Genomic DNA, 14,121 nt, shown 5'->3' with positions numbered 1-14,121 from the left:
TTGTGACAAAGATATGTTGGGAGTGGACCGTTTTACTCTAAACTTTATGATTGAATAAAACTGTCTGATAACTAATAATTGATCTTGTGTGCCCTAGATACTGGACATCTCTTAGTAATCTGGTGGCTTCCCTCTTGAACTCCGTTCGTTCCATTGCCTGCTTGCTGCTGCTCCTCTTCCTTTTCATTGTCATCTTCTCCCTGCTGGGTATGCAAGTGTTTGGAGGGAAGTTCAACTTTCCCAACAAATCCAAACCCCGCAGCACCTTTGACAGCTTCCCTCAGGCCCTCATCACTGTGTTCCAGGTAAAAAAGATTTTTTTCGTTTTTTTGTCCTCCACTATTCAGAAAGTAAATGAGCCATGTGAGCTGGCTTTTTGAAGGACCTCCAATCCTGGTAATAAAAATCAACAACTGCACTTTGATAAAAAGATTAGAATTCTGTTGCCCCCACAGCTAATACTAGGCTGAAATTAGGAAATATGCTTTGTGGAACCCACAATCAATTGATTGACTTATGTGTCACTTCACTTTAACTACATCTTTCAATCATTCAATTAATCTTACGACGAAAGCTTCTTGAATTGTTACCGTTCCTACATAAGCACCTCTGCTCCATATTAGTGGCTTCTGATGCTAACAGGTCCATAGGTATTCATAACCACACTAATCATAAATTGATTAAAAAAAACAATTTGGAAATTCTTCAGAAGATAATCCCATGCTGCTACTTTTAGGTTTAGACAGTGGTAAAAATAGGCTGGTATGTTTCGGTACTCTGTACCGCTAAAAGATTGAGTGCGATACGAAATAGTGGGGAAAGGTGGCAGCAGCTGCCCGACAAAAAACCCACATGCAACCACCCATCATGTTTGTATTTACAATGCAAAAACACATCTGCTAACGTTTTATGATCTAATGTCACCAATCTTACGGTGGCAGTAGTACTCCACACCGCTGGGGGGACACAGGCTTTAAGCATCCTGGGAAATACACCTGCAGCTTTGCAGGAGTGGAGTCTCGTCAGCTGTCTTCTCTCCAGGTCAGGCATGAAGGACACTGTAGAGGTGACAGTGGGGGGAGGTGTGAGGTCCTCAGGTTGTGGAGGACATGATGCAGAGTAGGGGGGAGGGGTGGAGTAGGTGGGTGTGAACTGAGGTGGTGAGGGGCAGACAAGGGGTCTGTAAGGAGGTGGAGTAGGGGGAGGTAGAGTGGCAGTTGTTGTTGGGCAGCCAGCCGCAGAGTCTTGTGGTGGAGGGTGAAGCTGATATTAAGTGCTTTTTTGCAATATTCTTTCAATCTTTACTTCCTAACCTAACCACTTGCCATTGTAAAAGACAGGTTATAAGTGATCAGTTCAAATATTGTTGTAATTTTCTTCTAATTAAAAATAAATCTAATTGGGATTTTGAAAGTCATGTCAACACTGACAAATTATTCTGTGGCACTAACATCATTTAAATAAATCATTTGCTATACATGATGTCAAGTGTTCCCCCTTTTTTCTACATCATACAGGCATTAAAAAACTGAATCTGTGTGTTTAGGGATGCATGAAGCTGGGGGTGAGAGGAGAACAATATGAAGTGATAAAGTAGTACAGCAAGAACTTGAATTTACTTTCACCCCTAGGTTTAGATTGAGGTTGTCATGAAAACATTCAGTTTTTTAAATTATAGGATGTAAACTTTAAAATGATAGTGATGATGTGTAAATTATATGTGTTCAGATCCTGACAGGTGAGGACTGGAATGCTGTCATGTACGATGGTGTAATGGCTCATGGAGGACCGAGCATGCCTGGTATCCTGGTCAGCATCTATTTCATCATCCTCTTCGTATGTGGAAATTGTATCCTTGAATGTGTCTGTGTACCGTGTGTGTATCTTTTTATAAACGTCAACACTGAACCACAGCCTCACTGCAATTAAAATCACTGTCGTAATCTTTGACTACCCTGTCATTCAGTCATCCTTCTAAATGTCTTCCTGGCTATTGCTGTTGATAATCTGGCAGAGGCTGAGTCTCTGACTTTGGCACAGAAAGAGAAAGCAGAGGAAAAAAAACGCAAGAAAGCACTAAGGTAAGTCTCCTCTAAACGTGTGAAACATATTTAGTTCATCAAAGCCCATCTTTTCAACTTTATACTGACTTGCTCGCTATGTAAACTATGTTTAGTAGGAGATTTGGGGCATATAGTTTACACGATTCAGCCAAAAGTAGGCGGACACAACATGGTAATGGTAAATGGACCTGTACTTGTATAGCGCCTTTCTAGTTTTCCGACCACTCAAAGCAATTTGGGGTTCAGTATCTTGCTCAAGGATACTTCGACTTGTGGCACCAGGAGCCAGGGATCGAACAACCTTCCGATTAAGGAACGACCCGCTCTGCCTCTGAGCCACAGCCGCCCCATGAACTAAACAGTGATAGTTGACCATGTCATTTCCATTGACAGTATGTAATTAGTGGATAAAACTTGAGGATCCACAGTGCCCCACAAACCAAAGGGTGACATCGCAATAAGTTTATACTTATTCCCAAACCATGGCATTAATAATGTTCTGAGCTCTTCTGAGAAGGCTTTCCAGCTGATGTTAGAACCTGACTGAAAGGGATTTGCTCCCGACACAAGAGCATTAGTGAGGTCAAACACTGATGTTGGGCCATAAAGTCTGATTAAATTATTTATTAATCAAGGTTATGAATGGATTTTTAGAAATTGTAAAATTTCTAAAAGAAATTCTAGGTACTTAATGGAAATTCAATTCAATTCAGTTTTATTTGTATAGCGCCAATTCATAACAGAAGTTATCTCAGGACACTTTTCAAATAGAGCAGGTCTAGACTGAACTTCTTATAACATTTACAGAGACCCAACAGTACCACCATGAGCAAGCACTTGGCGACGGGGGCAAGGAAAAACTGCCTGTTAAGAGGCAGAAACCTAGGACTGACCCTTCTGCTCTAGGTGGGTGGTCGTCTGCCTCGACCAGTTGGGGAGAGAGAGAGAGAGAGATGCACAGCAACAATAGTAGCAACAACTACACTAATAGTAGTGACTGATGATGATGAACATGAAAAAGATGATGACGATGACAACTGCAATGATGGGGGACAATGAGCAGAGACAATAGTAATGATAGTAACTGTAGTTATAATATTATTATTATTATTATTATTATTATTATTATTATTAATAATAACACTAATATCAGTGATATTAGCAATGGCAGTCAAGCAGGACCATGGTAGGAGGCTCCACCAGGATCCATGAGAACCTGCGAGATGAGAAAGCACAAGAACTCCGGGGAAGGAGTGAAGTTAGTAACATGCATTAATGGGACATGAATGAGTGCAGAAAGAGAGAGGAAGAGAGGAGCTCAGTGCACCATGGGAAATCCCCAGATAGTCTAGGCCTATAGCAGCCTGACTAAGGGATGGTTCAGGACTCACCTGAGCTAAACCTAACTATAAGCTTTATCAAAGAGGAACGTCTTAAGCCTACTCCTAAATGTGGAGAGGGTGTCTGCCTCCCGAACCACAACTGGACACTGGTTCCACAGGAGAGGAGCTTGGTAACTGAAGGCTCTGGCTCCTGTTCTACTTTTAGAGACTATAGGAACCACAAGTAGCCCTGCATTCAGAGAACGCAGTGTTCTAGTGGGGTAATAGGGTACTGTGAGCTCTTTAAGATATGAAGGGGCCTGACCATGAAGAGCTTTATAGGTGAAGAGGAGGATTTTAAATTCGATTCTAAATTTTACAGGGAGCCTGTGCAGAGAAGCTAGTACAGGAGAGATGTGATCTCTTTTCCTAGTTCCTGTCAGTACTCGTGCTGCAGTGTTTTGAATTAATTGAAGCGTCTTAATGGACTTATTGGGGCAACCTGATAATAAAGAGTTGCAGTAATCCAGACTCGAAGTAACAAATTTGTGGATTACTTTTTCTGCATCTGTCTGTGATAGGATGTGTCTAATTTTTGTAATGTTATGTAAATGAAAGAAGGCAGTACTGGAGGTTTGCTTTATGTGGGAATTAAATGACAAATCCTAATCAAAGATAACTCCAAGATTCCTGACAGTGGTGCTAGAGGCCAAGGTAATGCCATCTACAGTAACTATATCTTTAGACAGTGAGTCTCTAAGGTTTTTGGGGCCAAGTACAAGAATTTCGTTTTTTTTCTGAGTTTAACATCAGAAAATTGCAGCTCATCCAGGATTTTATGTCCTTAAGACATGTTTGTAATTTAGATAATTGATTAATTTCATCGGGCTTGATCGATAGATATAACTGCGTATCATCTGCATAGCAATCAAAGTTAATGGAGTGATTCCTAATAATGTTGCCTAAAGGGAGCATATATAGTAAATAGTATTGGTCCAAGTACAGAACCTTGTGGAACTCCATGTTGACATTAAGAAGAAAAATAACAGATCATAAAGAGAAAAATCTCTCTAATGTTTATTGTTTTTTGGTTAATCCGCGAATAAAGAACCATTATTCTTAAAGGCCCAGTGTGTAAGATTGCAATGCAGTTGCAGATTGCTTCACCCTTCTTTTCCAAGCCCAAAGGAGTTTGTCCCTTCTGGCTTACTGTAAAAACATGGCAGGGCAACATAGAAGATTCTATGGAAGGCAACCCGCGACATCTGTAGACAAAAATGGCTCGTTGTAAGGTAACAAAAACACAACAACTTTTATTTTCAGGTGATTATACACTAATGAAAATGATATGCCATTTCTGAAAACAGATCCTCCTAAATGTTACACACTGGACCTAACTAGATGATGATTTCAAATCAGTAATCAGTGCTCATTCTGGTCCCACTCCCCTCCTCCTACCAGCACTCCAAAGGTACTATGCTAGTGTTGTAAACAAACCTCCACCAGCTTCAAGGACCACAAGCTAGTGGCAGCAGCTCATACAGTTAGCTGGTATATTGGTAAATAACTTAGATAGATAGATGGATAGATAGATAACTTTATTAATCCCACAATGGGGAAATTCACTTGTCACAGCAACATTTGAGTGAAATAAATACAGGAACATTTGCGTACAGCAGGTCCAAGGTCTTATTGTCTCTGGTGGTGCATATGACAAACTGGTGGAAGGCTGGGAGTGTGGACGAGAGAGAAACATGGTTGAAGGCCCCTGTGATGATGATGAAGGCCTCCGGTTGTTTCGTTTGTAGTCCTGTAGTCACAGTGTGGATGACGTCACACGCTGCTTCTGCTTTCCCAGACGGAGGAATATAGACAGTGATAGCAAGAACACTGGAAAATTCCTGTGGCAGATAATATGGACGAAGTCCGAAGGCGACAAGCTCGATGTCCGGGCTGCAGACACGTTCTTTCACACAGATGTGCCCAGGGTTACACCACCTGTTGTCTATGAGCATGGCCAGACCCCCTCCTTTCTTATTGCCGGTTGCAGTGGTGTCCCTGTCGGCTTGAACCGTCTGGAAGCCGGGAATGGTGACATTGGTGTCCGGTATCTGCTCGTGTAGCCACGTTTGTTTCCAGTAATGACTGCAGGGATGAAGGGTTTAAACCTCCTCTTCTTCATCCTCCGTTTAACCCCCGCTCTGCAGCCTCGCCGTCTCCTCCTCACCTCCTCCGGTATGGAGGGTCTCTCTACAGTCAGGATGCTAGGGTGACTCAGAGCGATCATCTGGTCGCTGGTGTAAACAATGCGACTCCCCGTCGCCATGGAGACCCGTGCAAACAAAAAATAAAAAGTGCTGAAAAACGGCAAAAAAGTACGTGATGTGAACAAAGTAGTAAGAAAGTAAGAAAAACTGTTAAAAATAGAAAAAATCACAGGCTAAAGACACAATGAGAACACACTAAAACTACAACAATGAAAGGAGCTGCCATGACAGGCTGCCGTTGTCGCCGGCGCCATTCCAGGAAGTTAGTAAATGTACTCTGATTCTTGCAGTCTTGAAGTAAGTTGTCCCAGTTATCAGAAGCTGAATTGACTACCTTTAATAGAATAAAATATATTTGTCATTATACAAGTACAAGATGCAATTAGATTTAAAATTTTATTTGTGTTTATGAAAGGTGTTCTCTAAATAAAGCTGACAACTCAAGAAAATCACCTGGGTTACAGCACATATACACAGTGTAGGTGCTATGATAAATCGTAACAATGCTATTTGTTGGTACAACAATGGTTTAACCATATTGGTAAAATAAATATTTTTTTGTTATCAAAGTTTATTTATTATCAAAAGATAATAGAAAATGACATTAATTAATATTAATGTTTCTCTCGGCACAACCCTTAAATCAGGGAAACGATAGGCAATAATTGATTGATTGATCAGTCTCAAAAAGTACACTAAACTATTAATTTAGAAATTGGATTAATAATTAAAACTATAACCAAAATCACTATTAATAGTTAAAGTGGAAGGCTTTGGAGTTCTGCATAGAAGAGGTTGGTACCACCCACTCTTGTACGAAATTAAATAGGCCAGCATGTATAAACACAAGCATTTATCAAAGAAATAATAAAAGCCAAACAAGATTTTTTTTAAAAACGCACAATGTACAAACTAACGTAAAGGAACTAAGTTAGGGGAAAAGGTGTGTGCGTGCGGAAAAGGTGTGTGTCCTCAGAACATACGTTTCGGCTGAGCCTGAAACAGGTGTTGGTGAGAGACAAAGAGCATGGAGGAGCGGGATGGTTTGATTTCCTTCTCCTTATGTGTGTGCTGAGGTTTAGGCCGAATGTAGGTGTGCATTAACTTAGCATTGTTCCGGTAAAGTCAGCTGGCAGACTTTCTCCTTCAAGCTGCAGACGTTGACTCCTGTTAACCGTGCGCTGACCAGGGATCACAGGAAAAGGCAGGCTCTTGTGCCGTCCTTTTTTTCCTTTGTTGTGCGTTGCCGGTAAGCCGGGCCGCACAGAGGTGCGAGAACTTATCACCCGGTGTGGGCGAGAGAGTAAGAGAGGGAAGATAGAGGAGAGATAGAGGAGAGATCGAAGAGAGCGAGAATAACACCGTGCCAGGAGTTTTATCACCTGGACATCGTGCGTCATCAAGTCGCATCAGGTTGTGACCGAATGAGGTGACAGGAAGTGACCCGTAACAATAAAAGTCCAGTTAAACCACACCAAATGAACAAATTCATGTTAAGGGTCTCCTTTGACCCTACAACAGCCTCTAATAATTGTCATTGGAGGGCTGCTTGTGGGTTCAACCTGCAGGTGACTAGGATGCATTGTTTATATAGCTGGACATGAGACATTGACTTATTTATATGAGAATCAAAAAACCCTTGTTGTAAAGCTATTTCCATTGAGCACACTCATGTCCACATTGATGTACAATATGGTGTACAATTACAGTGTGTAACATATAGTTGTTTTAATAAGAACATGATGATTCAAGTTATATAATACAGCAATTTTCTTTAATGCCACAAGCCAATAACCAATATGTACCATTCTATTGATTTAAAGGGCCAACATGCCTGATAAGGTATCAGAGGAAAAGGCTAATTTGGCAAAGAAGTTGGCTGAGCAAAGGGCCAAGGGTGTAGAGGGCATCCCTACTACTGCCAAGGTGAGGCACCCAAGAGCATTCATCAACCATGTAAATATATATATATATATATTTTTTTTTATTTATTTTTTTTTTTTCTTACCTTTCAACTACTTCATTTTCACACATGCAGCTCAAGATAGATGAATTTGAGTCTAATGTCAATGAGATCAAAGACCCTTTCCCTCCAGCGGACTTTCCTGGTAAATCCCAATGCCTCCATACCATATTGTCAATAATCAATAATTCCAAACTCAGAGGTAAGAAAAGCCCCTGCTAATCACTCCCTCTTTCTGTTGACTAGGTGATGATGAGGAGGAGGACCCTGAGATCCCAGTGAGCCCCAGGCCTCGTCCAATGGCAGATCTGCAGTTGAAGGAGGAAGCAGTGCCAATGCCTGAAGCCAGCTCATTTTTTATCTTTGGACCTCAGAACAAGTATGATGCTGGTTGTTGTTGGTGTTGATTTCAATTCAATTCAATTTTATTTGTGTGGCGCCAATTCATAACAGAAGTTATCTCAGGACACTTTTCAAATAGAGCAGGTTTAGACCGAATTCCTTATAACATTATTTACAGAGACCCAACAGTACCACCATGAGCAAGCACTTGGCAACAAGGGCAAGGAAAAACTGCCTGTTAAAAGACAGAAACCTAGGACAGATCCTTCGGTTCTAGGTGGGTGGTCTTCTGTCTCGACCAGTTGGGGTGAGAGAGAGAGAGAGAGAGAGAGAGAGACAGAGAGAAAGAGAGAGAGGGAGAGAGAGGGAGAGAGAGAGACAGACAGACAGACAGACAGACAGGTGCACAGCAACAACTACACTAATAGTAGTGACTGATGATGATGAACATGACAACATCAACGATTTGGGACAATGAGCAGTGACAACAGCAACAACAGTAACCGTTGCTATAATAATACTTATAATAATAATAACACTAATATCAGTGATATTGGCAATGGCAGTCAAGCAGGACCATGGCAGGAGGCTCCACCAGGATCCATGAGAACTTGTGAGACGAAAAAGCACAAGAACTCTGGGGAAGAAGTGAAGTTAGTAACATGCATTAATGGGACATGAATGAGTGCAGAAAGAGAGAGAGAGGAAGAGAGGAGCTCAGTGCACCATGGGAAATCCCCCGATAGTCTAGGACTATAGCAGCATAACTAAGGGATGGTTCAGGACTCACCTGATCCAGCCCTAACTATAAGCTTTATCAAAGAGGAACGTCTTAAGCCTACTCTTAAATGTGGAGAGGGTGTCTGCCTCCCGAACCACAACTGGAAGCTGGTTCCACAGGAGAGGAGCTTGGTAACTGAAGGCTCTGGCTCCTGTTCTACTTTTAGAGACTATAGGAACCACAAGTAGCCCTGCATTCAGAGAACGCAGTGTTCTAGTGGGGTAATAGGGTACTATGAGCTCTTTAAGATATGAAGGGGCCTGACCATGAAGAGCTTTATAGGTGAGGAGGAGGATTTAAATTCTATTCTAAATTTTACAGGGAGCCAGTGCAGAGAAGTTTTGATGGACTTATTGGGGCAACCTGATAATAAAGAGTTGCAGTAATCCAGCCTAGAAGTAACAAATGCATGGATTAGTTTTTCTGCATCTGTCTGTGATAGGATGTGTCTAATTTTTGTAATATTACGTAAATGAAAGAAGGAAGTCCTGGAGGTTTGCTTTATGTGGGAATTAAATGACAAATCCTGATCAAAGATAACTCCAAGATTCCTGACAGTGGTGCTAGAGGCCAAGGTAGTGGCATCTAGAGTAACTATATCTTTAGACAGTGAGTCTCTAAGGTTTTTGGGGCCAAGTACAAGAATTTCGTTTTTAGTAGTTTAGTTTAACATCAGAAAATTGCAGCTCATCCAGGATTTTATGTCCTTAAGACATGTTTGTAATTTAGATAATTGATTAATTTCCTCTTGCTTGATCGATAGATATAACTGCGTATCATCTGCATAACAGTGAAAGTTAATGGAGTGATTCCTAATAATGTTGCCTAAAGGGAGCATATATAAAGTAAATAGTATTGGTCCAAGTACAGAATCTTGTGGAACTCCATGACTGACTGTAGTATTTATTGAAGATTCATCGTTAACATGTACAAACTGCGAACGATCTGATAAATATAACTTAAACCAGCTTAGAGCGTTTCCTTTAATGCCAATTTAATGCTCAAGTCTCTGTAAAAGAATATCATGGTCAATGGTGTCAAATGCAGCACTAAGATCTAATAATACAAGTACAGAGACAAATCCATTGTGTGAAGCAATCAGAAGGTCATTATTAACTTTAACCAGAGCTGTCTCTGTGCTGTGATGAACTCTAAATCCTGACTGAAAATCCTCAAATAAACTATTGTTATGTAAAAAGTCACACAACTCTTTGGCGACTACTTTCTCCAGGAAGGGGAGGTTAGAAATCGGTCTATAATTGGCGAAAACCCCTGGGTCAGGAGTGGGCTTTTTAAGAAGGGGTTTAATTACAGCTTAATTTAACCCCTTGTGGTACATATTCTGATAATAAAGAAAGATTAATCATATCCAGTAAAGAAGTGCCAATTAAGGGTACGACTTCTTTAAGCAGCCTTGTTGGGATCGGGTCTAACAGAAAGTTTGATGGCTTGGATGTAGAAATTATTAAAGTTAACTGATGGAGATCGATAGCAGAAAAATAGTCTAAATATATATCTGAGTTTACATTAGTTAAAGTTCCTGAACTTGGAGAGCCACTGATAGCTGTTGATGGCAGTTGGTGATTAATTTTCTCCCTAATAGTAATAATTTTATTATAAAAGAAGCTCATGAAGTCATTGCTACTTAAGTTTATGGGGATATGTGGCTCAATAGAGCTGTGGCTCTCTGTCAGCCTGGCTACAGTGCTGAAGAGAAACCAAGGGTTCTTATTTTCTTCTATAAGTGCTGAATAATAGGCTCCTCTGGCATTATGGAGGGTCTTTCTATAGGTTTTAAGATTATCATGCCAAATTGAGCAATATTCTGATTGATGAATTGATAATAAATAAAATGATTGAGGTGGAGCTTGTGATTACCAGTGTAATAAATATAGATTTGATCAGTTTTATAGATTTCATTAGTCAATGATCAGTTTAATAAATGTCAAATAATGTTGAGACAAGAATTACAGAATACAAGCATATTATCACTGCTATATTAGCTGGCCCAAACTGCATGTATCATATTATTATACGTATTAGCATTGTGTTCATTTTAGCACTTTCCTACTGTCACAGTTGCAGGTTGTAATTTGTCAATTTTGATTGCTGCCAAGCTTCAAAAGGGTGGTTCGTATACACCAATCAGCCATAACATTATGACCACTGACTGGTGAAGTTAATAACACTGATTGTCTCGTTATCATGGTGCCTGTCAGTGGGTGGGATATTTTACGTAGCCAGTGAACATTTTGTCCTCAGAGTAGATTTGTTAGTAGCAGGCCAAATTGTGATGGCTAGACGACTGGGTCAGAACATCTCCAAAACTGTATCTTTTGTAGGTTGTTCCCGTTCTGCAGTGGTCAGTACCTATCAAAAGTGGTCCAAGGAAGGAAAAGCGGTAACCTGGCGAAAGGGTCATGGGACCGCAAGGCGAGCCACTGTAGTTCAAATTGCTGAAAACGTTGATGCTGGATCTGAAGTGCATCACAGTTGGTTGTGTATGGGGCTGCATAACATTAGGACTACCAGGGTGCCCACGTTGTCATCACATTATGGCTGATCCATGTATATTTGAGCCTTTCAGAGGACAGATGTCCGGTCTTGGTGTTATGGAAGAATACTGCTGGGATTCACCTAGCCAGTCCATCTAGACCGAATTTAAGATCAGCCATCCCCATTTCTTAACAAAGAAAATGTTTTGCCACAATTTACTGTAGTCACTAAACTTATTGTTCCCATCGTTTTTTTAAGAGAATTAACATGTCTTTTAACCTTTTTAGGTTCCGGAAGCTCTGCCATCGTATTATCAATGCAACTACTTTTACCAACATCATCCTCCTCTTCATCCTACTGTCATCTATCTCTTTAGCTGCTGAAGATCCCATTGACCCCATGTCCTTCAGGAACCAGGTGACAAAGTGCATGCCTATCTCCTTGCAATTTCAATCATCCATTGAAAAATTACACTAAGAGTATGTGGTGTACGTTATTATTAATATGATGAATAATGTGATGTTTTTAGGTGTTGGCCTATGCTGATATAGTCTTCACTTCAGTGTTCACAGCGGAAATTGTGCTCAAGGTAAAACCAGACATCATAGTTGTTGATACAGATGAGTGAAACATAGTGAATGTGCTTTTTACAGGTCATGATGGGTCACTGAATGGTTTTATATATTAAATTATACTAAATCTAACTAAACTGAGCCTATTATTTCAGGAGAATAGTGTTTATCCCTCCAATAAGGTTCCACAGATGTTGAGAATCTATGCCAAGGGTTCTGAACATTCGTCAAACATCTTTTTTATGTTGGATTTCCTCACATGTATATTATAATAGAACTGGTTCACCAACCACATCACTGGAATCACCCTGAAAAATATGCCATACCATCCAAACTGACTGTCCTCACTGGCTGAATATTAAAAGATGTTTTCATGTCAACATAAGGTGGTTAATGAGTGCTCTCAGATACACTATTCAACTTTTAGTTCAACTGAGGTTGAAGACGCATTTAGAAGAAGCAGAGTGGTGACAAGGTCATGTTTAAATAGGCAAAATACATGCATGGTGGCCTGCATGTAAACAAACCCTAATCTGTATAATAATAATAATAATAATAATATACTATATACTAATTATATAGCACCTTTTATACAGATGGTGTAGCTCAAAAGCTCAAGGTATTCTACAAAAGAGAGAAAAGGCCTAGAATAAATAAAAGACAAATTAAAGTCCAAATATTGCACTGACTGGTAAAAAAAAATATTACTTTAGTGATACTTCTTAAATGAAAGAAAGCTGCTTCGGTCATCCAATTTATGTGGGATACTGCTGTGTGTCATCAGCCTAGCTGTGTAAATCGGGCTTATGTTGTCTGATAACATCGCCTAAAGGAAGCATGTACAAAGAAAACAAGCAGAGGATCATGGCAGCTTCCCTGAGCAATACAAAAAAGTAATTCAATTTCTTTGATACATAATAATCACCCATAGTAACAAGAAACAAAAAAACAGGGCACACAGAATATTCTGATTATTGGTATCAAAGGCTGCACTTAATCAAGACCTTGTTGGCATTAGTGCACCACAGCTAAGAGCTAACTAGCAGACCTAAGACCACTCCAGCCTACTTGTGGTAATGTCTGATCACAGGAAAATAAAACGGACAAAATAAGACTCAAAACTAACTCTGCAATGAGTGTGCCCACATCTTTGCAAAGATGCGAGACATGGTCTTGGTCAATAATATCATTTTTCTTTTTTTTGGTCCTTTTGTTATTTCTTTTTTGCAATACACATTTTTTATTGTTGATTATAATATTTACATTGTAACTACAAAAGGGACTTCATTCTTGGTACTTTTCTTTGTTTTCAGATGACAACATACGGTGCCATTCTTCACAAAGGGTCTTTCTGCCGGAACTCTTTCAACATCTTGGATCTTCTGGTAGTCAGTGTATCTCTCCTCTCAATGGGCATGGAGTAAGTGGAGTCTAAATATATACCTCATCTTTTCTTACTTACCTCCACTCTCATGCAAAGAACTCTACTCTTTATTTCTTGAGTGGATTTAATAAATAACATATGTATGGCACTATTATTGTAGCAAAACTATTTACAAATGTGCATGGAGAGTTGTGTAACTGTATTTCAATCTGTGTATGCGTACTCAGATTTGTAAATGTGTAAAATAATCTGTAAATATGTACTGAGATTTGTAAATGTATACAGGAATCTGCAGATGTCTGTTCAGAATCTATGTGCGCATAATCAGATTTGTAATTGTGTAAAAACTCTTTGTTCAGATTTGCAAATGTATTGAGATTTGTAAATATGTAGACAAATCTGTAAATGTGCATATAGATCTGAAAATGGGTGGACAAATCTGTAAGTGCACACATACATATTAAAGGCTGAGAAATCTAAGTATTTGCTCCAAAAGCTGAAAATACAGACAATTCATCGTTGTTTTACATGTGACTTTTGCTACACTTCTGGCAATGCAGATCTGCTAATGCGTGTGGAGATCTGTGTGCGATGAGAGATTTGTCTGTGTGCAACAGTAGCTATACAGCCTACAGACCATCAGTCAGCGGTAGGGTGACATTGCTGCGCTGTCTTCATTTTTCAACCCACTTTAGATTAAACCAGGAAAAGAGCGACACTTTAATGACTTGGCACTTTAATGACTTAATTTACTGTTTATCAGACCACAAATGAGTTAAAAATTAGGTTGGAAAACGCTAGATGAAAAATGGCATTGTTGCTGGGGGCCTGGCCTCACTGATTATTGTATAAAAACACATTACAATGGTGAAAGTGGATCATATTCCCTTTTATGTCCTCCAGCTGCTCTCTGTCTCATCTATCAGTTAAC

General features: G+C 39.8%; 1 protein-coding gene across 3 annotated transcripts in view; it reads left to right on the top strand.

Moving 5' to 3' along the window:
* The window catches only part of LOC127371808 (dihydropyridine-sensitive L-type skeletal muscle calcium channel subunit alpha-1-like), an 88,817-nt gene that overhangs the window by 27,057 nt on the left and 47,639 nt on the right, over window positions 1-14,121 (top strand). For all 3 annotated transcript variants that reach the window (XR_007886454.1, XM_051414894.1, XM_051414895.1), the window contains exons 12-20: window positions 98-305; window positions 1,729-1,849; window positions 1,967-2,081; window positions 7,476-7,578; window positions 7,691-7,760; window positions 7,862-7,994; window positions 11,522-11,651; window positions 11,764-11,823; window positions 13,120-13,226. Coding sequence is in view for 2 of the 3 variants with exons in the window: in XM_051414894.1 (XP_051270854.1) it covers window positions 98-305; window positions 1,729-1,849; window positions 1,967-2,081; window positions 7,476-7,578; window positions 7,691-7,760; window positions 7,862-7,994; window positions 11,522-11,651; window positions 11,764-11,823; window positions 13,120-13,226 (1,047 nt within the window). In the remaining variant the exon portion in view is untranslated. The remainder of the gene's footprint in view (window positions 1-97; window positions 306-1,728; window positions 1,850-1,966; window positions 2,082-7,475; window positions 7,579-7,690; window positions 7,761-7,861; window positions 7,995-11,521; window positions 11,652-11,763; window positions 11,824-13,119; window positions 13,227-14,121) is intronic.

This window comes from Dicentrarchus labrax, unplaced genomic scaffold, assembly GCF_905237075.1.
Source record: "Dicentrarchus labrax unplaced genomic scaffold, dlabrax2021, whole genome shotgun sequence".
Taxonomy (NCBI): Eukaryota; Metazoa; Chordata; class Actinopteri; family Moronidae; genus Dicentrarchus; species Dicentrarchus labrax.
Note: the sequence above shows the minus strand (reverse complement) of the source record. Positions and strands in the feature narration are given on the sequence as shown.